This window comes from Salmo salar, chromosome ssa26, assembly GCF_905237065.1.
Source record: "Salmo salar chromosome ssa26, Ssal_v3.1, whole genome shotgun sequence".
In the NCBI taxonomy this organism is placed as follows: domain Eukaryota; kingdom Metazoa; phylum Chordata; class Actinopteri; order Salmoniformes; family Salmonidae; genus Salmo; species Salmo salar.
The window spans coordinates 6,012,799-6,038,433 of record NC_059467.1 but is presented as its reverse complement, the minus strand read 5'-3'; the positions used below and the strand labels follow the sequence as shown (position 1 = coordinate 6,038,433).

Here is a 25,635-nt window from a genome sequence, read left to right as displayed (position 1 = left end):
GTCAGCATTTCATGTCTATAGAGCTGCTGCTGATGCTGTCTGACAAAATCACTATTTTAGTAGTTCTTCAAAGTAAATTAGGCATACTTTTATGACTGTTGAATATCAACTATAAATCATTTAGTTCATGTATTTTCAGGCTCTTGAAGCAACTGGTTTCTATCGCTAGCAATTGCGCGTTCTCCCTTCTCTGCTCCCTAGTGTACACAGGCGGTCAGTCTCCATGTCTGCTCCACACAGACCGGACAACTTTAAGCGGTTGTGCAATGGGTTATGGTCATTGTAGTTAATTACCACATTTTTGGCGCTAAACTATGTCGAATATTGGCCTGTTGGAAACTACAACTCCCTACTACATAGCACAGTCCAAGCTTGATCTGATGTATCTCTACAGACACTGCACATTGAGGTCACAGAAGAAGAAATAAAAAATTTAATAATTGACGTAGACTAATGTGATTAGCATGAGGTTGTAAGTAACAAGAACATTTCCCAGGACAAAGATATGTCTGATATGGACAGAAAGCTTAAATTCTTGTTAATTTAACTGCACTGTCAAATTTACAGTAGCTGTTACAGTGAAAGAATACCATGCTATTGTTTGAGGAGAGTGCACAGTTATGAATTTGTAAATATATCAATAAACCAATTAGGCACATTTGGGCAGACTTGGTACCACATTTTGAATAGAAATGCAATGGTTCATTGAATCAGTCTAAAATGTAGCACATACACTGCTGCCATCTAGTGGCCAAAATCGAAATTGCGCCTAACCTGGAAAAATACATTGTGACCTTTCTCTTGCATTTCAAAGATTCTTTGTATTATCTTTTACCAGAACTAATGTGTTATATTCTCCTACATTAATTTCACATTTCCACAAATTTCAAAGTGTTTCCTTTCAAATGGTTTCAAGAATATGCATATCCTTGCTTCAGGTCCTGAGCTACTGGCAGGTAGATTTGGGTATGTCATTTTAGGTGAAATTGTAATTAAAGGTCCGATCCTAGGCTAGGTGGAACGGTAGCGTCCTACCTGACCAACATCCAGTGAAAGTGCAGGGCGCCAAATTCAAACTACAGAATTGTAAATATTTAACATTCTTGAAAATACACATTCAATATGTCAAAATAAAGCTTAACTTGTTAATCCAGCTGCGGTGTCAGATTTCAAAAAGGCTTTACGGCGAAAGCAAACCATGGGATTATCTGAGGACAGCACCCCACCATACAAATGCATAACAATCATTTTCAACCAGGCAGGTGGCGACACAAAAGTCAGAAATAACGATATAATTCATGCCTTACCTTTGAAGATCTTCTTCTTTTGGCACTCCAATATGTCCCAGAAACATCACAAATTGTCCTTTTGTTCGATAAACTCCTTTTTTATATCCCCAAAATGTCCATTTATTTGGCGCGTTTTATTCAGAAAAACACCGGTTCCAACTCGCCCAACATGACTACAAATGATCTAATAAGTTACCTGTAAACTTTGTCCAAACATTTTAAACAACTTTCCTAATCCATCCTTATGTAAATAATCGATAAAATTGAAGACGGAATATACTGTGTTCAAAGCGGATAAAATCAAAGTGGAGCGAGCTACAGGTCGAGCGCCCCAAACAAAACAGTCCACTTGGCTTGACTCTCATTCTGAATAGCCATACTTCTTCATTTCTCAAAGGAAAAACATCAACCAATTTCTAAAGACTGTTGACACCTAGTGGAAGCCATAGGAACTGCAACCAGGTCGCTCATAAATCTAGTTTACCATAGAAAACAATTGAAAACAGTGAACTCCAAAATAAAATCCTGGATGGTTTGTCCAAGGGGTTTCGCCTGCCAAATAAGTTATTTTATACTCACATACATAATTTTAACAGTTTTAGAAACTGTCGAGTGTTTTCTATCCAAATCTACCAATTATATGCATATCCTAGCTTCTGGGCCTGAGTAGCAGGCAGTTTACTTTGGGCACGCTTTTCATCCGGACGTCAAAATACCGCCCCCTATCCCAAGGAAGTTAAACAGCTAAGATGGGAGCTCTGGCTTGTGTTTTTGTACTGTTCCTACCATGGTCAGCTTCCTCTTGAGGTGCTCCTGTCCCAGCTTGTGCGAAGTAAAAAAGTTATTGCATGTGATGTTGTGGTCACGGACTCCCTGTGTCACGTCCAGGACAACCCACATCCCTTGGTTCTTCTCAGGGGCTCCTCCATCTGGCTTCCCCGTATACACTTGCAAGTTCCAAGCACATGATGAAGCAACATCTCAGGCAGCCCAGATCTTGTTTCCATATTTGTGGGTTTAGACGGTATGTACTGCCTGAAGGGGCAGCGGCCCTTAAACGTTAGGAGCAATAACAGGATTTGCCTCCTATAAACTTTGCACAGTAAGTAGCCACGCCCCGAGTGAGGTCAGAGAGCGTGTCAGACTGACGGAATCATCCCTTCTGACCAGAGTGCATAAAAGGATTGGTAAAGAAATGAACATTTAGACCAGAAAAGCATGAAATGGGAGCTACACGTTTGAAATGGTTGGAACTTTGAACCTCAACACGAGGTGAAGAAAATAAACTCACCTCCCAGACCAGAACATCGCCAGGCTGCAGCTGCGTGTGTAAAGTGGTTGAAAGTGGTCCTGAATGCCAACACGAGATGGAGGCGTGAAGCTCACCTCCCAGAAAATCACTGGTACGGCTGATTAGCTGTCCTAAGTCAAATATCTAGAAAAGTGAACTTAAGTGTGACCATTCTTCTACTCGTCAACGAACAACGATGTCTATATTTTGTACAGTGTACAAAATATATTTAGGTTAGGACACTTGTCAGCATTTACAGTGTAGAGAGTGTTACAATAATGTTCCCTTGGAGTAGCATGCAGTAGTTCTCTATAAGATAAGCTACTGTATCTAAACCATGGCCATAGGGCAGTTCGAGCAAATGCCAGATGGTTTGATCTTTAGCCCATTGGGACTGTCTAAGTTGTGGTTTGAGCACAAAATGATCATTATTTGACTAATAATGGGGGCCTCAAGAAATAAAGAAATGGACGTTGTGTTAATCTTTGCTATAGGGGGCAGTATTTTCACGGCCGGATGAAAAACGTACCCAAATTTAACTGGTTACTACTCTGGCCCAGAAACTAGAATATGCATATTATTAGTAGATTTGGATAGAAAACACTCTGAAGTTTCTAAAACTGTTTGAATGATGTCTGTGAATATAACAGAACTCATATGGCAGGCAAAAACCTTGAGATCTGAGAATTATAGTTCTTCTTTTGAATCCTTATCGAAACTACAGTGTCTGTGGGGTCACGTTGCACTTCCTAAGGCTTTCCATTGGCTGTCAACAGCCTTCAGAAAGTTCTTTCAGCCTTCTCCTGTTACTGGGCAGATAATAGTAGCTCAGTCAATCAGTGGACTGCCTATGGACAAAGGGTTAGGGTATACGCGATCCCGCGAGCGCGCCATTCCTTCTTTTTCTCCTGGAATGAATACGCTATTGTCCAGTTGGAATATTATCGCAATTTTACGTAAAAAATACCCTAAAGATTGATTGCAAACAACGTTTGACATGTTTCTATGAATGGTAATGGAACATGATCTGAACGCACGAACAAAACGGAGGTATTTGGACATAAAAATGGATTAATTCGAACAAAAATAACATTTCTTGTGGAAGTAGCAGTGCTGGGAGTGATTTCTGACGAAGATCAGCAAAGGTAAGAGAATATTTATAATACTAATTCTGAGTTTAGTTGACCCCGAACTTGGCAGGTGTCTGTATAGCTTGCTGTGATGGCGAACTATGTACTCAGAATATTGAAAAATGTGCTTTCTCCGTAAAGCTATTTTAAAATCTGACACAGCGGTTACATTAAGGAGTAGTATATCTATAATTCTTTAAATAATTGTTATATATTTTGTCAACGTTTATGATGAGTATTTTTGTAAATTGATGTGGTCATTCACCAGACGTTTTGGTGGGAATACATTTTCTGAACATCATGCGCCAATGTAAAATGCTGTTTTTATCGAACAAAACATACATGTATTGTGTAACATGATGTCCTAGGAGTGTCATCTGATGAAGATCGTCAAAGGTTAGTTCTTCATTTAGCTGTGTTTTGGGTTTTTGTGAAACATATACTTGCTTGGAAAATGGCTGTGTGGTTATTTTTGTCTATGTACTCTCCTAAAATAATCTAATGTTTTGCTTTCGCTGTAAAGCCTTTTTGAAATCGGACAATGTGGTTACATTAAGGAGAAGTGTATCTTTAAAATGGTGTAAAATAGTCGTATGTTTGAGAAATTGACATCATTAGATTTTTGATGTTTTGCACTTCGCGCCCTGCTGTTCCATTGGATTTTGGCTACATGTTCCGCTGGCGGAATGGCTATAGCCAACAGGTTAAGTTCTACAATTGGTAGTTAAGTCTTGTCCCATCGCTGCAACTCCCGTACGGACATGGGAGAGGTGAAGGTCGAGAGCCATGCATCCTCCGAAACACAACCCCACCAAGCTACACTGCTTCTTGACACAATGCACGCTTAACCCAGAAGCCAGCCGCGCCAATGTGTGGGAGGAAACACTGTACACCTGGCGACCGTGTCAGCATGCATGCGCCCAGACCACCACAGGAGTCGGTCGCTAGAGCGCGATGGGACAAGGACATCCCGGCCGGCCAAACCTTCCCCTAAACTGTACAACGCTGGGCCAATTGTGCGTCGCCTCATGGGTCTCCTGGCTGCAACACAGTCAGGTATCGAACCAGCATCTGTAGTAACGCAGCTTGCACTGCGATGCAGTGCCTTACACTGCTGTGCCACTCGGGAGGCCTGTTATTTACTTTTTTAATGTAAAGCCAACTTATTTGATTTTAGAAACAGCTGTGTGTAATGGATTAGGAATGCATAATATGGCCTTAATGCTTTAAAAAAAGCTATAGCATGAGCTGTGAATAAGTGGTTGTAATAAAAATATAGGTATGATTGAATTTCCAGCACATTTCCTGCACCAAATCAAACTCTGAACACAGCAAAACAAATCCCCTCCTCTCTCATCCACAGTCACACCTTGAACGTTTCTAGGTTTCTAGGCCATCTGTCTCTGCTCTTTTTTCCCATCAACTCTAACTTAAACGCTGCTGAACCTTAGACTGGAGCTAGACTGCTACTGCTTCAACCTTGGTTTTAGGCAGACTGCCTGAAACCAAGATGACAGAGAGAATTCTTTAAATACTGAGTTTTTTGTCCTCCGAGAAAGAGAAGGGGAGTTCTTTATGCTTTGATTGGGCCCAGTAATCATCATATGGGTAGAGAGAGCATACTACAAAGAATGGGTACTACAGATGCTGTGGAGAATAGAAGATGACACTGGCTGTGTCCAAAATGGACACAGGCACTGACAGACTGTGGGTGGCCTGGGAGGCATGGGATCATCTATTCAGGCTCTACGCTGTATTGCTGATCAATACATGAGATTAAATAAAGATAGAAGAGAGGCCATCGACTGCTCAGCGGGCGGGTGTAAGATGGAGGAATATTGGTCAGTTGATCTCTCTACCCCTCCCTATTTTTCTCTCTCTGTCCCCACATCCCTTTCCTCTTTCTCCCTACCCCTCTCTCAATAATAAGGCTATGTTGAGGTTGCATTATATAGAGTCTTACCATAGCATAGTGTTGTTATTGATGGTGATAAATAGAGCCCCACAGTGGAGGTATTATAATACCCATAAAACCTAGCGGTCAAAGAGGGAAATGGTTCCAATCATTTTTCCACCATTCATTTTTCCCCATATGGGATTTTAGAAACACTTAAAATAAGGGCTATGTTTTGTGTAGGCTTACCCTGGCATGAAGTTTAATAACCATGTAAATCTCTCATGGACAAAGGGATTTCTATCAATGTATTCGGCTCTATTTACTCTCAGATTCTAAAATGCTAAATGTAAATGCGCTATTTACTCATAATTCAGGGTAAGGCTAGAAAAATCTTACTTTCGGAGAGAAAGCATGGTACTTTCGTCCATAGAATGACAAGATAGTGAAGACTGTTACCTTTGCGTGGTTGAGGTTATATGGTTACAGTGATCGTGTATATGGTGGTGAAAGTAGGTTTGTTTTACCTTGAAGAGGCCATGCTTGTGGCTATGCTGACCCAGCCACACTCCACTGCCCAGGGTCAGATCCATCTGAGGTGGGTCTATCACTCGCTCATAAATCCTGCCAACAACAAACAATCAACAGAGACACAGTCAGATTCTGAAATCTCTCTCTCTCACACACACACACACACACACACACACACACACACACACACACACACACACACACACACACACACACACACACACACAGGAATGCATCTTGGGCGTGCGTCTTGCTGGTTCCTGCTCGACTGCTTTTTTATGGCTATTTTTGCGTTAATTATGACTTTGTTCAGAATGCTTGTGCAATAATTACACCGTTGAGGAAGGAAAGGGGAACTCCAAGATAGGCTGAAAAGACGGGCTACATGGCCTCCTCTTCCTAGTATCCTGATGGCTAATGTCCAATCACTGGAAAATGCATTTTGTGAAATGAGAGCAAGACTTCAATCGCAGAGGTACAGTACCAGTCAAAAGTTTGGACACAGCAACACATTCAAGGGTTTTTCTTTATTTTTACTATTTTCTACATTGTAGAATAATAATGAAGACATCAAAACTATGAAATAACACATATGGAATCATCTAGTAACCAGCATTTTAAATTCTTCAAAGTAGCAAAGCTTTGTCTTGATGACAGCTTTGCACACTCTTTGCATTCTCTTAACCAGCTTCATCTGGAGCACCTTTCCAACAGTCTTGAAGGAGTTCCCACATATGCTGAGCACTCTGCGGTTCAACTCATCCCTAACCATTTCAATTGGGTTGAGGTCGGGTGATTGTGGAGGCCAGGTTATCTGATGCAGCACCATCACTATCCTTCTGGGTAAAATAGCCCTTACACAGCCTGGAGGTGTGTTGGGTCATTGTCCCGTTGAAAAACAAATGATAGTCCCACTAAGCTCAAACCAGAAGGGATGGTGTATCGCTGCAGAATGCTGTGGTAGCCATGCTGTTTAAGTGTCCCTTGAATTCTAAATAAATCACAGACCGTGTCACCAGCAAAGCATCCCCACACCTTCACACCTCCTCCTCCAAGCTTCACGGTAAGAACCACACATGCGAAGATCATCCATTAACTTACTCTATGTCTCTTAAAAACACGGAGGTTGCAACCAAAAATATCAAATTATGACTCATCAGACCAAAGGACAGATTTCCACCAGTTAAATGTCCATTGATCGTGTTTCCTGGCCCAAGCAAGTCTCTTCTTCTTATTGGTGTCCTTTAGTAGTGGGTTCTTTGCAGCAATTTGATCATGAAGGCCTGATTCATGCAGTCTCCTCTGAACAGTTGATGTTGAGATGTGTCTGTTACTTTAACTCTGTTATGCATTTATTTGGGCTGCAATCTGAGGTGCAGTTAACTCTAATGAACATATATTTTGCAGCAGAGGTAACTCTGGGTCTTCCTTTCCTCTGGCGGTCCGCATGATAGCCAGTTTCATCACAGCGTTTGATGGTTTTTGCGACTGGACTTGAAGAAACTTACAGTTCTTGAAATGTTTCGTATTGACTGACCTTCATGTCTTAAAGTAATGATGGACTGTCGTTTCTCTTTGCTTATTTGAGCTGTTCTTGTCATAATATGGACTTGGTCTTTTACCAAATAGGGTAATCTTCTGTTAACCACCTCTACCTTGTCACAACACAACTGATTGGCTCAAACGCATTAAGAAGTGGCACCCCCTGATCTGTTTCACCTGTCTTTGTGATTGTCTCCACCCTCCTCCAGGTGTCACCCATCTTCCCCTGTGTATTTATACCGGTGTTCTCTGTTGCCTGTTCATCTTGTTTGTCAAGTCAACCAGCATTTTTGTGTCTCAGCTCCTGCTGTTCCCAATCTCTCTTTTTTCTCACCCTCCTGGTTTTGACCCTTGCCTGTCCTGACCCTGAGCCTGCCTGCCTGACCACTCTGCCTGCCCCTGACCCTGAACACTGCCTGCCGTCCTGTACCACCAACACAGAGAATAGTGAGGTTCTGGACAGAGGAGGCAGGTGTGGCTGAACGAGGGCATGGATATACAACTGCCAAATTATTCTATGCATCGTCAAGATCAGACATTAGACTCGGTTAAGGTGAGAGGGGGAGGGTGTGTCTCTATGTTAACCTGTTGGGGATAGGGGGCAGTATTTGCACGGCCGGATAAAAAACGTACCCGATTTAATCTGGTTACTACTCCTGCCCAGTAACTAGAATATGCATATCATTGTTTTATTTGGATAGAAAACACCCTAAAGTTTCTAAAACTGTTTGAATGGTGTCTGTGAGTATAACAGAACTCATATGGCAGGCCAAAACCTGAGAAGATTCCAAACAGGAAGCGCCCTCTCTGACCATTTCTTGGCCTTCTTTGTCATCTCTTTCCAAAAAAGAGGATCTCTGCTGTAACGTGACATTTTCTAAGGCTCCCATAGGCTCTCAGAAGGCGCCAGAACGTTGAATGATGACTTTGCATTCCATGGCTGAAAAACAGTAGCGCATTTGGTAAGTGGTCAATCTGAGAACAATGAGACGGGTGCGCACGTGCACGTGAAAAGTCCATTTTACTTTCTCAGTCTTTGAATGAAAACAACGACTCCTGGTCGGAATATTATCGCTATTTTACGAGAAAAATCGCATAAAAATGTATTTTTAAACAGCGTTTGACATGCTTCGAAGTACGGTAATGGAATATTTTGACATTTTTTGTCACGATACGCGCCGGGCGTGTCACCCTTCGTTACCCTTCGGATAGTGTCTTGAACGCACGAACAAAACGCCGCTATTTTGATATAACTATGGATTATTTGGAACCAAACCAACATTTGTTGTTGAAGTAGAAGTCCTGGGAGTGCATTCTGACGAAGAACAGCAAAGGTAATCCAATTTTTCTTATAGTAAATCTGAGTTTGGTGAGTACCAAACTTGGTGGGTGTCAAAATAGCTAGCCTGTGATGGCCGGGCTATCTACTCAGAATATTGCAAAATGTGCTTTCACCGAAAAGCTATTTTAAAATCGGACACCGCGATTGCATAAAGGAGTTCTGTATCTATAATTCTTTAAATAATTGTTATGTTTTTTGTGAACGTTTATCGTGAGTAATTTAGTAAATTCACCGGAAGTTTTCGGTGGGTATGCTAGTTCTGAACAAAACATGCTAATGTAAAAAGCTGGTATTTGATATAAATATGAACTTGATTGAACAAAACATGCATGTATTGTATAACATAATGTCCTAGGAGTGTCATCTGATGAAGATCATCAAAGGTTAGTGCTGCATTTAGCTGTGGTTTTGGGTTTTTGTGACATATATGCTAGCTTGGAAAATGGCTGTGTGGTTATTTCTGGCTGGGTACTCTCCTGACATAATCTAATGTTTTGCTTTCGTTGTAAAGCCTTTTTGAAATCGGACAATGTGGTTAGATAAAGGAGAGTCTTGTCTTTAAAATGGTGTAAAATAGTGATATGTTTGAAAAATTGAAGTTTTTGCATATTTGAGGTATTTATAATTCGCGCCACTCTATACCATTGGATATTTGTGAGCGGAACATCTGTCCCTAACAGGTTTTAATTGTAGGTGTATTTGAAAAGTGAGAGACAGAATAACAACAAAAAAATCCAGAAAAACATGTCAAAAATGTTATAAAATTATTTGCATTTTAATGAGGGAAATAAGTATTTGACCCCTCTGCAAAACATGACTTAGTACTTGGTGGCAAAACCCTTGTTGGCAATCACAGAGGTCAGACGTTTCTTGTAGTTGGCCACCAGGTTCGCACACATCAGGAGGGATTTTGTCCCACACCTCTTTGCAGATATTCTCCAAGCCATTAAGGTTTCCAGGCTGACGTTTGGCAACTCGAACCTTCAGCTCCCTCCACAGATTTTCTATGGGATTAAGGTCTGGAGACTGGCTAGGCCACTCCAGGACCTTAATGTGCTTCTTCTTGAGCCACTCCTTTGTTGCCTTGGCTGTGTGTTTTGGGTCATTGTCATGCTGGAATACCCATCCACGACCCATGTTCAATCCCCTGGCTGAGGGAAGGAGGTTCTCACCCAAGATTTGACGGTACATGGCCCCGTCCATCGTCCCTTTGATGCAGTGAAGTTGTCTTGTCCCCTTACCAGAAAAACACCCCCAAAGCATAATGTTTCAAGTTGTTGTGACCGCTCAAGTATGATCAAATCAAATTTTATTTGTCACATGTGCTGAATGCAACAGGTGACCTTACCGTGAAATGCTTACTTACAAGCCCTTAACTAACAATGCAGTTCAAGAAATAGTTACTTTTTATTTTATTTATTTAGTAAATATTTAACACAATAAAAGAACAATAAAGAGGCTACATACAAGGGATACCTGTACCGAGTCAATGTGTGGGGTACAGGTTAGTCAAGGTAATTTGTACATGTAGGTAGTGGTAAATTGACTATGCAATGATAATAAACAGCGAATAGCAACATTGTAAAAACAACAATTGTGTGTGCCTTCCTCTGACACCGCCTAGTATATAGGTACTGGATGGCAGGAAGCTTGGCCCCAGTGATGTACTGGGCTGTATGCATTACCCTCTGTCTTCCCTGTGGCTCAGTTGGTAGAGCATGGTGTTTGCAACGCCAGGGTTGTGGGTTCGATTCCCACGGGTGGCCAGTACAAAAACAAATGCATCAAATGAAATGTATGTATTCACTACTGTAAGTCGCTCTGGATAAGAGCGTCTCCTAAATGACTAAAATGTAAACGTAGCACCTTATGGTTGAATTCCAAGCAGTTGCCATACCAGGTGATGGTGCAGCTGTAGAACTTTTTGAGGATCTGGGGACCCATGCCAAATCTTTTCAGTCTCCTGTCATGCATTGCTGCATGGATGTAACTTGTCATGCACTCTTCACGACGTTCTTGGTGTGTTTGGACGATGATAGTTTGTTGGTGATGTGGACACCAAGGAACTTGAAACTCTCGACCTGCTCCACTACAGCCCCGTCGATGTGAATGGGGGCACTCCTTTTCCTGTAGTCCACGATCATCTCCTTTGTCTTGCTCACGTTGAGGGAGAGGTTGTTGTCCACCCTTGTGTCGTCAGCAAACTTAATGATGGTGTTGAAGTCGAGCTTGGCCACGCAGTCGTGGGTGAACAGGGAGTACAGGAGGGGCATGCACCCCCGTGTTGAGGATCAGCGTGGCAGATGTGTTGTTGCCTACCCTTACCAACATGGGGCGGCCCGTCAAGAAGTCCAGGATCCAGTTGCAGAGGGAGGTGTTTAGACCCAGTGTCCTTAGCTTAGTGATGAGCTTTGTGGGTACTACGGTGTTGAACACTGAGCTGTAGTCATTGAACAGCATTCTCACATAGGTGTTCATTTTGTCCAGGTGTGAAAGGGAAGTGTGGAGTGCGACTGAGATTGTGTCATCTGTGGATCTGTTGGAGCGGTATGCAAATTGGAGTGGGTCTAGGGTTTCCGGGATGATGGTGTTGATATGAGCCATGACTAGCCTTTCAAAGCACTTCATGGCTACCGACGTGAGTGCTACGGGGCGGTAGTCATTTAGGCAGGTTACCTTCGCTTCCTTGGGCACAGGGACTATGGTGGTCTATAGGTATTACAGACTTGGTCAGGGAGAGGTTGAAAATGTCAGTGAAGACACTTGCCAGTTGTTCCGCGCATGCTATGAGTACACATCCTGGTAATCCGTCTGGCCCCGCGGCTTTGTGAATGTTGACCTTTTTGAAGGTATTGCTCACATCGGCTACTGAGAGCATGATGACACAGTCGTCCTGAACAGCTAGTGCTCTCATGCATGCTTTAGTGTTTCATATCAAAGGAAATTGGATGCACCTGACCTCAATTTGGAGTGTCATAGCAAAGGGGTGTGAATACTTGATATTTCTGTATTCATTTTCAATACATTTGCAAAAATGTCTAAAAACATATTTTCACTTTGTCATTTTGGGGTATTGTGTGTAGATGGTGAAACTTTACATTTGGAATTCAGGCTGTAACACAACACGATGGAATAAGTCAAGGGGTATGAATACTTTCTGAAGGCACTGTATGTGAGAATGCTGTTCATTGACAACAGTTCAGCATTGAACACTATTGTTCCCTCCAAGCTTGACACCAAGCTCAGAGCCCTGCGTCTGGACACCACCCTCTGCAACTGGATCCTGGACTTCCTGATGGGCTGACCACAGGCTGTGAGGATTGGCAACAACACCTCCTCCACACTGACTATTTTTTATTTTAATTTAACCTTTATTTAATATGCAAGTCACTTAAGAACAAATTCTTATTTACAATGACGGCCTACCAATAGGCAAAAGGCCTCCTGCGGGGCCGGGAATATAAAAAAATCATAATAATAAAATATAAATATAGGACTAAACACACATCACGACAAGAGAGACAACACAACACTACATAAAGAGAGACCTAAGACAACAACATAGCAAGGCAGCAACACATGACAACACAGCATGGTATCAACACAACATGACAACAACATGGTAGCAACACAACATGGTAGAAGCACAAAACATGGTACAAACATTATTGGGCACAGACAACAGCACAAAGGTCAAGAAGGTAGAGACAACAATACATCACGCAAAGGAGCCACAACTGTCAGTAACACGGGCCCCCTAGGGGGTCCTCAGCCCTCTGCTGTAATTCCTGTTCACCCACGACTGCATGGTTTTGCACAACACCAACTCCATCACCAAGTTTGCTGACGACACCACAGTTGTAGGCCTGATAACCAACAACGACGTATCAGTCTATAGAGAGGAGTTAAGTGAACTGGCATTGTGGTGCCAGGACAACAACCTCTCCCTCAACGTCAGAGTTGATTGTTGACTTAAGAATGCAGAGTAGGGAACATGCCTGATCCACATTACCGGAACTGCAGTAGAGAGAGTCAGTCGTTTTAAGTTCCTCGCCATCCACATCACTGAGTACTTGACATGGACCAACAACACCACCACTCGTGTCAAGAGGGCGCTACAGCATCTCTACTTCCTACGGTGGTTGATGAAATTTGGCATGCCACCCCGGGACCTCTGCAAATACTACTACTGCACCATCGAGATCGTCCTGACTGGCTGCATCATGGCCTAGTATGGGAATTGCTCTGTTCACTCCTTTACAGTTGGGCAGAAGGTAGCAGAGCATGAGGTCTGATACCAACAGGCTCAGAGACTGTTTCTATCTACAAGCCATCAGACTGCTGAACACTTGAACTGGACTGACCACCTGCTCTGACTCTCCTGCACCTTGGCACACATGCACTCACTCACGCACACGCACACAGACATGGACACATCACATTTTATGTTTGTATTCTTAACTTTTAATATTTTTTATTGTTGTTGCATTGTTGAGAAAGAACCTGAAAGTAAGCATTTCGTTGGACGGTGTATACCATGTGTACCCTGTACATACAACTCATAAAACTTGAAACACACACACACACACACACACACACACACACACACACACACACACACACACACACACACACACACACACACACACACACACACACACACACACACACACACACACACAGAGGGAAAGCGTGAGGCTATTCTGGTCTGGGCATGAACACTGATCCAATAAGGGTGAATAACACTGAGCTAATCTAATAGTTGAGAGGAGAGAGTGTGTATATGTCGGCACCCTTCTCTTCCTCCAGGGGAAATCAGAGAGTAGAAATGTGGAGCAGAGCAGCTCTCCTCAAGCATGACAGACAGTCTCACCCCACAGCTTCGTAACGCACACTATTGATACCTGTACCCTGGCTCTGTGCTGGATTCCTGCTCTGTCTGCTGACTGGAGACATAAACGGAGTTAAGCATTATCAAGCCAAACATCCAGAGCCATTCAGCTCCACGTCCCCCTCCCAGTCACCAAGAGGTTGTTAACTAAAGCTGTGAGCTCCCTTCAACCGGTCTCTTCTGGGCTTAAAGGAGCAGTCCATCAGTTTTCACAATTAAAACAGAGCACCAGGGTGACATGGCCAAATAATGGTTTGTAGTAAAGACTTGGAAGTCCATTCCATTTTGACAGTGAATTGTCAGCTAAATGATACATTTTGAATGTGGTTACGATAAAAGATCTTGAACAAATATGGCTTGTCTGTCTGAGCTAGTACTTTGGCTTTCATATGCCTTTGATATGGACAGAATGACCAGTAAGAATGACCAGATTTACAAACAATAGAAAATTACAATTCGTTTTAGGAACTCTTTCACCTGTAATGCACAGCGAAAACCTCTTAGTTTCCTGTCAGACATAACAAGTGTGTGTGTGTGTGTGTGTGTGTGTGTGTGTGTCCGCACGCTCGTGTGCGTGTGTGTCGCAGCAGTAGCTCGATGCTGCTGATTGCTGCTTCATGTTTAGCCCAATCGCTGTTGCTGTGGTAAATAATGTACAGTATGTTGGGAGCTAGTGGACTAAATAGGGAATAAGTTGTCATTTGGGATGCACCCCTACTGTATATCCCCTGCGACCTATGGTGGAAATGACAAGATTATGTTATAATGCTGTTATTGCATCAAATGGTTGTTTTATGCAACAGAATAAGGGATTGTTAGAACGCTCATCTGTGTGTGTTCTACTGAGGATGGGCCTCAAGAGGATTTACGATGTCTTTGGTTGATACCACATTCCAGAGCATGAGTTAATGTTTCTGTTCTATACAGTACCAGGGAGAGATGACTCCAGGGCCAGACCCTGGTCTCCACACAATGAGATACTGCTGTGAAATATATAAGTATCTTTCATATAAATCTTAACCTTGTGACCCATTCCATACATCTGTTGTTTGTCATGTAGACTGAAGGAGGATGGACTTTGCTATAAAATGCTGTGGCTCAAACCAGCTGGTTGAGTTCTCAGTGATCACCTCCAGGGGAGATTACCGACCAGCTCCATTACTGCAGTAATTAAATAATAAAGTTTGATTGTTTTGAAGAAATCTAAAAGATTCTCCTTTTGATTACAATAATTCCACCACAGACCTGCCCCTCATCCAGTGAAAACGAATTGTTTATTGTCTCTCTATTTGCCACCTCTCTCATTAGAGTATGCTACAAATGTAGATCTAAAAGCCCTGTGCTGTCTATCTCTTTCTCTCTCTTTCTCTCATTAAATGCAGATGAATCGTGTCCACCAAAAGCAGGTGACTTGTTCCGGAGGCAACTCTGCAGAGTGGTCACTAGTCAGGACAGCCAGGATTGTAGGCTGATTTAAAACCTAGTACCATTTCCATATGCAAATAAATGCAACAATAATAATCAGATGGAGGAACACAGCTATGTAGATACCGCAAGATAAAAACTTAATATTCAATATCTGTAGGTTAGACTAAATATTAGCACTACACAATCTGGTGGGTAATAACCTTCAATCTGGATAACAACACAAAACAAATCTTAAGACTGGAGAAATTTATCAACAAATATTACGAAAACAAGCAACACCTAAACATAATGGAGAGTAAGACAGGGGAACCTATTTCAAACAAAAACGTGACTCTTCTACAGACACTGACGATTTAATATTTTCACCACCGGGAATGGTAAAGGTCAAAACCAATCTGTTATAATCAATAAATGACAAACTGGGTATACTTGAACTAGTCAGTAAGGATATAAAAGAGTTGAAGGCAAGCCTCGAAATGAGTGACGAAAAAGCTGCGACATTGGAAAAAAACAAAAACAAGCAAAAAGGGATAGTCAATAAGATTGAAACAGGGGGGGCGCTATTGGAAGCCAAAGATGTAGAACGCATTTCCCTATTGCTCCTGAGTTAGTGACCAAATTTATATATTTAACCTTGCAAAATTGTATATATTTCTTTTTGGCCAGGCGTCTGAAGAAACCCATAAACAATTCAGATCAGTTTTGAGAAATGTCAATTTGTAATGTCGTCTACCCGGCCAAGAGCAGCGGCCTGCAAGAGCAGGCCGCAGCAAGCCCGTGCCCTCTCCTGATTCACCCCCACCACCGGACGCTGCTAATGCCAGCCCCACGGAAACACTGACTGTGGAGATGCTACAATCCCTGATAGGCACCATCAAAACCAATATTTACTGCAAAATTGACTCTCTCTCTACCAATCTCAGGTCAGAGATATCAATGGTCAAAGACGAGCTTTAAAAAATCTAGCGAGAATATACAGAATAAGCTCGACACACATGGAGTGGCCTTATCGGATTTGGAACGAGGTGCTACAGACCACAGCACTCGCATTAGCGAGCTAGAGGCTAACGTTGGCTCATTGATAACTAAGGTGGCATACCTCGACAATAGATGCGAAGATATGGAAAGTAGAATGCGGAGGAACAACATTCGTCTACTGGGAATACCAGAGGGAGTGGAAGGCCCAAGACCCTCGGAGTTCATGGCCCAGCTGCTTCAGGAGCTGCTCGGTCTGGAGGAGAAGCCACTGCTAGACTGGGCCCACCGCACTCTGCGTAGCCAAGCATTTCTTTCACGTCCGCAATGACATACTGAGGAGATCGGGAGAAGCATCCCCTCTCCTCTATAAGGTTAAAAGACTCTCGATATTTGCGGACTACACCACAGACGTGGCTAAGAAGCGGGCTATCTTTGGAGCTGTGAAGCGCCAGCTACGCGCCTGCCCGGGCGCGAAGTTCGGCCTCATCTATCCTGCGGTTCTGAGACTGACTTTATCGGACAGCTCCACGCACAGATTCGAGGTCCCGGCTTTAGCGGCAGATTTCATCAACAAGAACGTGAAAGCAGCTGTTGTACCGCATGGTGTGGAACAGATGGTTGGTTAGCAGGCTAGTTAGCAGGCCGAATGGTTTGCTAATGAAGCCAATTTGAGTGTCATTCTTAAAAAATAAAAATAAAACATTTCTAACCCAGGTTGCCGCCTCTAATGCCAATATCTGTCTGTTTTCATGGTTCAGTCATAGTTTTACCATCTGTAGTACTGTTAAACCTCTCTTAACCGAGGTTAGTTTTCCTCAGACTCAGTTAAGGACCAATCTATGTATGTTTGGCTTACTCTAGTTAAATGGTCACAAATCTCAGGTAGAACGGAGTAAGAGTTATAAATGCTTTGCTCTAAAAAATGTTGGTATTTAGGGTTTTGCTTGCATCTCAGTTGGGGAGATGCTTCGGCAAGGGAGGGTGTGAGGGAAGGGGTTTTCCCTCTTTATTTCTATATAGTTTTTATATGTCTTTTGTGCCTCGTCGCTTGTCTTTGTTTTTTACATTTGCGCTATTAGGTTCAACTAAGATCTTCAGTTTACATTGTACCTTGTCCTTTACACGTCCTCTCTCTCTTAAAACAGCTTAGTTTAGCCCATCCTGCTGGAGGGAATGGCTTTAATTTTCTCACTTGGAACTGTAGGGGCATTAATAACCCAGTTAAACGTAGTAAGGTGCTACACCACCTTCATCAATTGAAAGCTCACATCAACTTTCTCCAAGAAACTCATCTGAAGGTATCACAACACTCAAGTCTTAGGTGCAGATGGGTGGGTCAGGTGTTCCATTCCTCATTTCAGAGTAAGGCAAGAGGGGTGGCTATTTTACTTCACAGATCGGTACCTTTTACATGTTCTAATGTGATCGCAGATCCCCATGGTAGATACATAATTGTCAGTGGTAGGCTGCTCAATACAAAGGTACTTCTTGTTAATATTTATGCTCCTACTTGGGACAATGGTGATTTTTTTCAAATTGGTTTTCTCTACACTCCCAGATATGTCTTCCCGTATGTTGATCTTAGGTGGTGACTGTAACTGTTGGTTAGACCCACATTTGGATCAATCCTCCACTAAACTTATCAACCTCAGCTAGAGTTGTCCGAACCTTTATGTCTGAATTTGCAGTTTCAGATCCTTGGAGAATGTTTAATCCAGCTGGAAAAGCATACTCTTTTTTTCTCATCAGTTCACCACACTTTTACGCGCATAGACTACTTCCTTGTAGATGACAGGCTCCTCCATTCCATATCTTCATGTTCATATAATCCAATTGTTGTATCTGACCACGCTCCTGTTACTATGGAAGTAGTAACAGTCTACTCTCTGGGAAACTTTGAAAGCTTATATCAGAGGTGAAATTATTTCTTACACCGCACATGAGAACAAACTGAAAAAGGATAGGCTATCTATGTTAACACGCTGTATTGCCCAATTAGATGACATTCATGCCGTTTCACCATCCCCGGATATTTATAAGGAACGTTTAACTCTGCAAGCAAAATTTGACACATTATTAACAGACCAGGTTACTGAACTGCTTGTCAAGTCTAGGAACACTTACTATGAACAAGTTACGTCAACTATCATCATCATTTCAGATTCCTAAAATTCGTACATCATCTGGGATATCATTAGATCCTAGGGGGATCAATGATGAGTTCAAGAGATTTTACCAGTCACTATATACTTCTGAAAGTAAAGCGGACACAATGGAATTGGATAATTTCTTCCACTCACTTGCTGTGCCTTCTGTCAGCCGGGATTTGGTTAAAAAAATTAGAGCAGCCGATCACTGTTGAAGAATTGTCTAATGCTGTCAAATCCCTTCAATCTGGGAGAAGCTCAGGGCCTGACGGCTACTCAGCAGAGTTTTATAAAAAGTTTATCTCCAAAATAGCCCCTATTCTTATTGAAATGTACAATGAAGCATTTGTAGATGGTGCTCTTCCACAGACTCTCACTCAGGCAACCATTTGTCTTATTCTTAAAAAAACAAAGACCCTCTTGACTGTGCATCATACCGTCCAATTAGCCTGCTAAATGTTGACTATAAAATTCTAGCCAAACTACTGGCAACGCGTCTGGAAACAGTCCTCCCATCAATTATCTCACCAGATCAAACAGGATTTATTAAAAATAGACACTAATTCTTCAATCTTCGACGATTATTTAATATTATATATAATCCTTCTGTCGTCAATACCTCTGAAGCCATTATATCCCTGGATGCGGAGAAAGCGTTTGATCGGGTGGAATGGAAATACCTTTTTTACACTCTAAATAATTCGGCTTTGGTTCCAAATTCATGGCTTGGATAAGACTTCTGTACACAACCCCTCAAGCCTCTGTCAGGACTAATAACACTCAATCAGACTGCTTCCCTTTGCAACGATCGACACGCCAGGGTTGCCCTTTAAGTCCCTTAATGTTTGCCCTCGCCATAGAACCACTTGCAATAACACTTCGCTCCAACCCCATCATCAAAGGTATAGTCAGATACGGACACGAACACAAACTGTCCTTATATGCAGATGATTTATTATTATACACATCCAACTTTTCTGTCTCTGTTCCTGCTGCCTTTGCCACTTTTGCATCCTTCGGTCACTTATCAGGGTATAAACTGAATCTCAGTAAAAGCGAATTGATGCCGCTGGATATGGCCGCAAAAAAATTCCCTTTACATAACTTGCCATTTAAAATTGCTCACAATAGTTTTATTTATCTCGGGGTACATGTCACAATCAGATTTGAAAACCTTTTTCAAGCCAACTTTGCTCCTCTTTTAACCCGTGCTAAGGACGATTTGGAACGCTGGTCTTTGCTACAACTCTCTATTAAAATGAATACTCTCCCTAAATTCTTATATCTTTATCAGTGCCTTCCAATTTTTCTTCCCAATACATTTTTCAAAAAGATTGATGGCCTAATACTACACTTTATATGGGACAAAAAGCCCCCCAGGATGCGAAAACAGCTTTTGCAGAGGCCCAAACCAGACGGCGGTCAAGCTCTACCAGATTTCAGAATCTATTATTGGGCCGCTAACCTTAGGATCATTCACTACTGGTTGCAGAGCAGAGAGATATTCCCAGCCCCAATTTGGCTAGAGATATAGGCTGCCTCGTCTATACCGGCATCATTGTCTTCCCTCGCTCACTCCTCCATTACAGGCCCTTACTCCTCATTCACCAAAAATATATGTGTCAAAACAGCATTCAAGATCTGGAATCAATTTAGGTGCCACTTTGGGTTTCAAACAACCTCTCTTTGGCTCCGGTAGCCTCAAACCCAGCTTTTCCCCCATCTATGGTTGATGGTGCTTTCTCAACATGGTCTAGTCTCAGTATTAAAAGATTCAGAGATCTGTATATTAACAATACATTTAGTACGTTTGAACAATTATCAGCTAAATTTGGTCTCGCCAGACATAATTTTTTTAGGTTCTTACAAGTCTGGAGTTACATCCGCAGCATAGATCCAGGATTCCCCACACTTCCTGGTGAAACCCAGTTCGACACATTTCTTGTCCCACTTCCTACTCTGAAAGGCACTTTGTCAATAATCTATAGTCAAATTTGCTCAGTACAAGTCATCTCATTAAACAATATTAATTCCTCATGGGAGGAGGAACAGGGTGAGGAAATATCTGATGAACTATGGGAAGGGGCACTCAAAAGGGTACAAAGCTCTTCTATTTGCGCTCGACACGGACTCAGTCAATGCAAACTCATTCATAGGGCCCAATGGACCAAAGCAAGATAATCCAAAATTTACAAGGACGTGAAACCTAATTGTGTACGATGTAATCAGTCTCCTGCTAATCATGTACTCATGTATTGGTGTTGCCCATCTCTTGTCTGGAAAGACCTCTTTAACACACTTTCAAAATTAAGCGGCACACAGATCGAGCCAGACCCTTTTATTGCACTATTTGGGGTTTCCTTACCCACAATACAATTGACCAAAATTAACTTCTCTAGGGTATGGGGCAATATTCGGAATTCTGGATGAAAAGCGTGCCCAAATTAAACTCCCTGCTACTCAGGCCCTGAAGGTAGGATATGCATGTTATGAATGATGAATGATGAATGATGTCTGTGAGTATAACAGAACTCATATGGCAGGCAAAAACCTGAGAAAAATCCAACCAGGAAGTGGGAAATCTGAGGCTAGTTGTTTTTTCAAGTGATTGCCTTTACAGTACACAGTGACTTAGGGTTCATTTTGCACTTCCTCAGGCTTCCACTAGATGTCAACAGTCTTTAGAATGTTGTTTCAGGCTTTTACAGTGAACAGAGAGTGAACGAGAAGGCCAGGAAGTTGGTGACTCAGAAAAGAATATCAGTTAAGTGGCGCGCATTCACGTGAGAGGTAGCTGTGTTCCATTACATTTTTGAAGACATTGGAATCGTGCGGTTGGAATATTATTGAAGATTTATGTTAAAAAGGCCCTAAAGATTGATGATATACATCGTTTGACATGTTTCTACGAACGTAAATATAACTATGTTTTACTTTTGGTAGTGACATTTTCGGCGCACTTCCTACATTTGGAGTAGCTTACCGAACGCACTAACAAAAAGGAGGTATTTGGACATATATGATGGACTTGATCGAACAAACAACATTTATTGTGGACCTGGGATTTCTGGGAGTGCATTCTGATGAAGATCATCAAAGGTAAGTGAATATTTATAATGCTATTTATGATTTTAGATGACTCCAAAATGGCGGGTATCTGTATTGCCTGATGTTGTTTTCTGAGCGCCGTACTCAGATTATTGCAAAGTGTGCTTTCCCCGTGAAGCTTTTTTGAAATCTGTCACAGCGGTTTCATTAAGGAGATGTTTATCTATAATTCTTTGAATAACATTTTAATATTTTATCAACGTTTATGATGAGTATTTCTATAAATTGATGTGCTCATTCACCGGAAGTTTTTGAAAGAAAAACATTTCTGAACATTATGGGCCAATGTAAAATGTTTTTTTTATATATAAATATGACCTTTATCGAGCAAAACATACATGTATTGTGTAACATGAAGTCCTATGAGTGCCATCTGATGAAGATCAAAGGTTAGTGCTTAATTTTAGCTGTATTTCTGGTTTTTGTGACGCCTCTCCTTGCTTGGAAAATGGCTGTGTGGTTTTTCTTGTCAAGGTGATTTGCAAACATAATCTAATGCTATGCTTTCTCCGTAAAGCCTTTTTGAAATCGGACGATGTGGTTGGGTTAACGAGAATCTTATCTTTAAAATGGGATATAATAGTTCTATATTTGAGAAATTTGAATTATGAGATTTTTGTCATTTTGAATTTGGCGCCCTGCTATTTCACTGGCTGTTGAATAGTGTGTCACGTCCCACCTACCCAAGAGAGGTTAATAAGGATATAATTGCCGTTGTCACTTTGTTAGCGAGACAATTAATTTTGCCTAGATGGAAATCCTCTGCAGCCCCTTCTCATGCTCTTTGGATTAAATCTGTTTTGAATTACATAAAGTTGGAAAAAATTAAACACACTCAATGGGTCTGTAGACAAATTCTCTGCAATGTGGGCTCCCTTCTTTTCTTATGTTAAACGAATACATTTCCCTGCAGTTCCAGAGTGATGTATATTTATATATTGGTGACATAAGAGGCCAGGTATGTGCATACACGACATCTCGGATGTTAAGGACAGTATTATCTGTAGTATTTGACCCATAACAATTGTATAAAAATATATATTTTTCCTTATTATTTTTTTTCTTTTTCTTTTTTCTATTGTATTTTTAAATACATTTTTTTGTATTTTTTACGTCAGTCTCTATGTTTTGCTGTATTTGTCACGTTCTGACCAGTAAAATGGGTTAATTATCATTGTAGTTTGGTCAGGGCGGGGCAGGGGGTGTTTGTTTTGTGTGTTTCGGGGTTTTTGGTTTATGTTCTATATTTTCTAATTCTATGTTGTGTTTTTCAATGACCTCCAATTAGAGGCAGCTGGTTGTTGTTGTCTCTAATTGGAGGCCATATTTAAGTGTGTTCGTTTTTACTTGTGTTTGTGGGTGGTTGTTTCCAGTATAGTCTGTGCACCTTACTGGACTGTTTTTGTCATCTGTTTATTTTGTGATTAACTGTTTTCTTTAAATAAATTAGAAGATGAGCACTTTACCCGCTGCATTTTGGTCCACTCCTTACGACGCCCATGACAGTATTGTTGTCTTTGATGTGTTGTTTTATACTATTACCAAATAACTTACAAGTGCAATTATTTTCTAAATAAATTGAAAAATAAGATTGAAACCGAAGTTAATTAACTTAAAAAGTAGAATGTCGTTCTGAGAGAAGCCTTACTTGACATACAGACTAGATCCATGAGAGAGAATCTGGTACATGCAGGTATCCAAGAGAAAGAAGGAGAAGTTCCTAAATCTGTATTTAGAGAGTTCCTCCTTACAGCACTTCAGATCCCACGGGAAGCTATCGACAAAATCCAACTCGAACGTGTACACCGCTTTGGACAGAGAGGGCAGAGGTATGAACGCCCAATTGTTGCCAAATTTGCTTTCTTTAAAGATAAAATAATGGTTAAAAGCCTGGGTAAAAGACTTGCTGGCACGAAAATAGGCATGAATGACCAGTTCCCGAAGGAAATTGTGGAACATCGCAAAGTTCTGTATCCAATTTTCAAGGAAAATTGATTGAAAGGAAAACGCGTAGTTCGCGTGGTAGATAAACTGTATATTGATAACCAGTTGTTCAGAGACACAAAGACTACTCCATGGCTATTCTAAAAATTACAAAGTTCTCATAGAGGAGGCTAATAACGAAGCATACAATTCTAGCCCTGTTATGGATTGTAATAATACAACAGCAAAAAATTGCTTTTCTACAGTACACTACCGTTCAAAAGTTTGGGGACACTTAGAAATGTCCTTGTTTTTGAAAGAAAAGTGAATAGATTGTTGCTTCCATCAATGTAATTGTCTGCGTAATTTCCAAACCCCCATATATTTTTGGGGTAAATATATATCCATATACATACACTACTGATCAAACGCTTAGGCGTACAGAGGCCCATTATCAGCAACCATCACTCCTGTGTTCCAATGGCACGTTGCATTAGCTAATCCAAGTTTATCATTTTAAAAGGCTAATTGATCATTAGAAAACTCTTTTGCAATTATTTTAGCACAACTGGGCGTAAACAATGAATCCCAATGCATGACGTAACGTTAGTTAGTGAGCCAGCCAGCTAATGTTAGCTAGCTAACTGTACACTAACTTGAAATGAAAATACTTTGTCAAAATTAGAGTGGAGTCTTTTGTTAAGACATGTAGCTAACTAGCTAGCTCGCTAAACAGCTCATGACATTATTACCCTGCATGAATCTGCAGGTAGCTAACCAACCAAGTTATATGGCTATAACTAGTCAAGCAAATGTGTCTGAGATACGAAGAATAAGATCATACACATAACGTTAGTTAACGACCCAGCCAGCTAACGTTAGCTAGCTAACAGTACATTTTAAATTAAAAACATGTAATATCTGAAAGTGTAATATTTAGCTAGACTGTTACCAGTATACATCATGGTTTGAAACTAGGCATCTCCTGTCTGATGCCATGCATGGTTGCCCTTAGTTTGATGATGTAATTCAGACTGATGTTTTCTCCATCTCCATCGCTATCATACTGAAATTCCACTGACAAAACTCGGTCCTCCAGAAAGTGGAGAGCATACACATAACATTAGCTAGCAAGCCAGCCAGCTAAAGATAGCTAGCTAACTATACACTTTAACTTGACATTAGGTTTATGCAGTTTTACTATGCAATACATTTTAAAAAAGCCGCGTTTGACACGATTACCTAGACATACTGACCAGCTCCAATAGACAGACGTGTGCTATATGGCAGACCAATCCAAACTCATCTCTCGGCATGTCCAGCCCAATCATTATCTCAGCCAATCATGGCTAGTGGGAAGGTTGCTCACTTTTTCTGTAGCTAAACCAACTAGGCTCGTCATTTAACAATGTTATTCGTATTTACAGATGGCATACAAGTTTGATATTAAGGCACATGAAAGGTCACATGTTCGAGAAGGCATTTCTGCCCCAAAAAAAACGCATTTTGATAAAAAAAATGGTTTTTACGTTCAAACAGCTCTCCTGTGAAGTCGTGACTTGCGACATACGCCTAGTTTCCTGAATCGGGTCACATATATCAAACATTCACCATGAACCCAAGGAACAATTTCCTGATCTTACACAACACTGACAACTAAGTTATGGGGGTTGAGTGCTTTCTCTGCAGAGGTGCTGGTGTAATTGCACTTTGCCTCTCAGTGCCTGGTCAGCATCCCAAATGGCACACTATTCCCAATTTAGTGCACTACTTTTGACTAGGGCACATAGAGTTTGGGATGCAGCCCTAGTCTCTCTGTCAAAGTGCTCTGTGTATCGAGGAAGGTGCAGGGCTCCCAGACATTTTAGCTGGTGCAGCAATCTCCCAAAAAGGGAATCTGTCAGTCTCTGCCTAATGCCTAGAGGACTGGCAAAGTGGTGCACTATGAGAAGGCTTTGCTTCTGCCCTGCCAGTCATTCAAATTGAAAGGGGGCAACACCACTGAAAGATAGTTGTGGATAGTGGTTGGGAAGGAGGCAGTCATGAATTCACTAAATGGAATGTTGCTTTACCCCAGGTAGCATTTTCCTTGAACTTTACTTTGTGGTAAATAAATGATAACAATAACATTTATTGCAGGA

At 41.5% G+C, this 25,635-nt stretch overlaps 1 protein-coding gene across 1 annotated transcript in view; it reads right to left on the bottom strand.

The window, feature by feature from the left end:
• LOC106587057 (protein kinase C-binding protein NELL1) overlaps positions 1 to 25,635 on the bottom strand; it is a 493,867-nt gene that overhangs the window by 372,254 nt on the left and 95,978 nt on the right. The window contains exon 5 of the mRNA XM_014174942.2: positions 6,132 to 6,228. Within this exon, the coding sequence (XP_014030417.2) occupies positions 6,132 to 6,228 (97 nt within the window). The remainder of the gene's footprint in view (positions 1 to 6,131; positions 6,229 to 25,635) is intronic.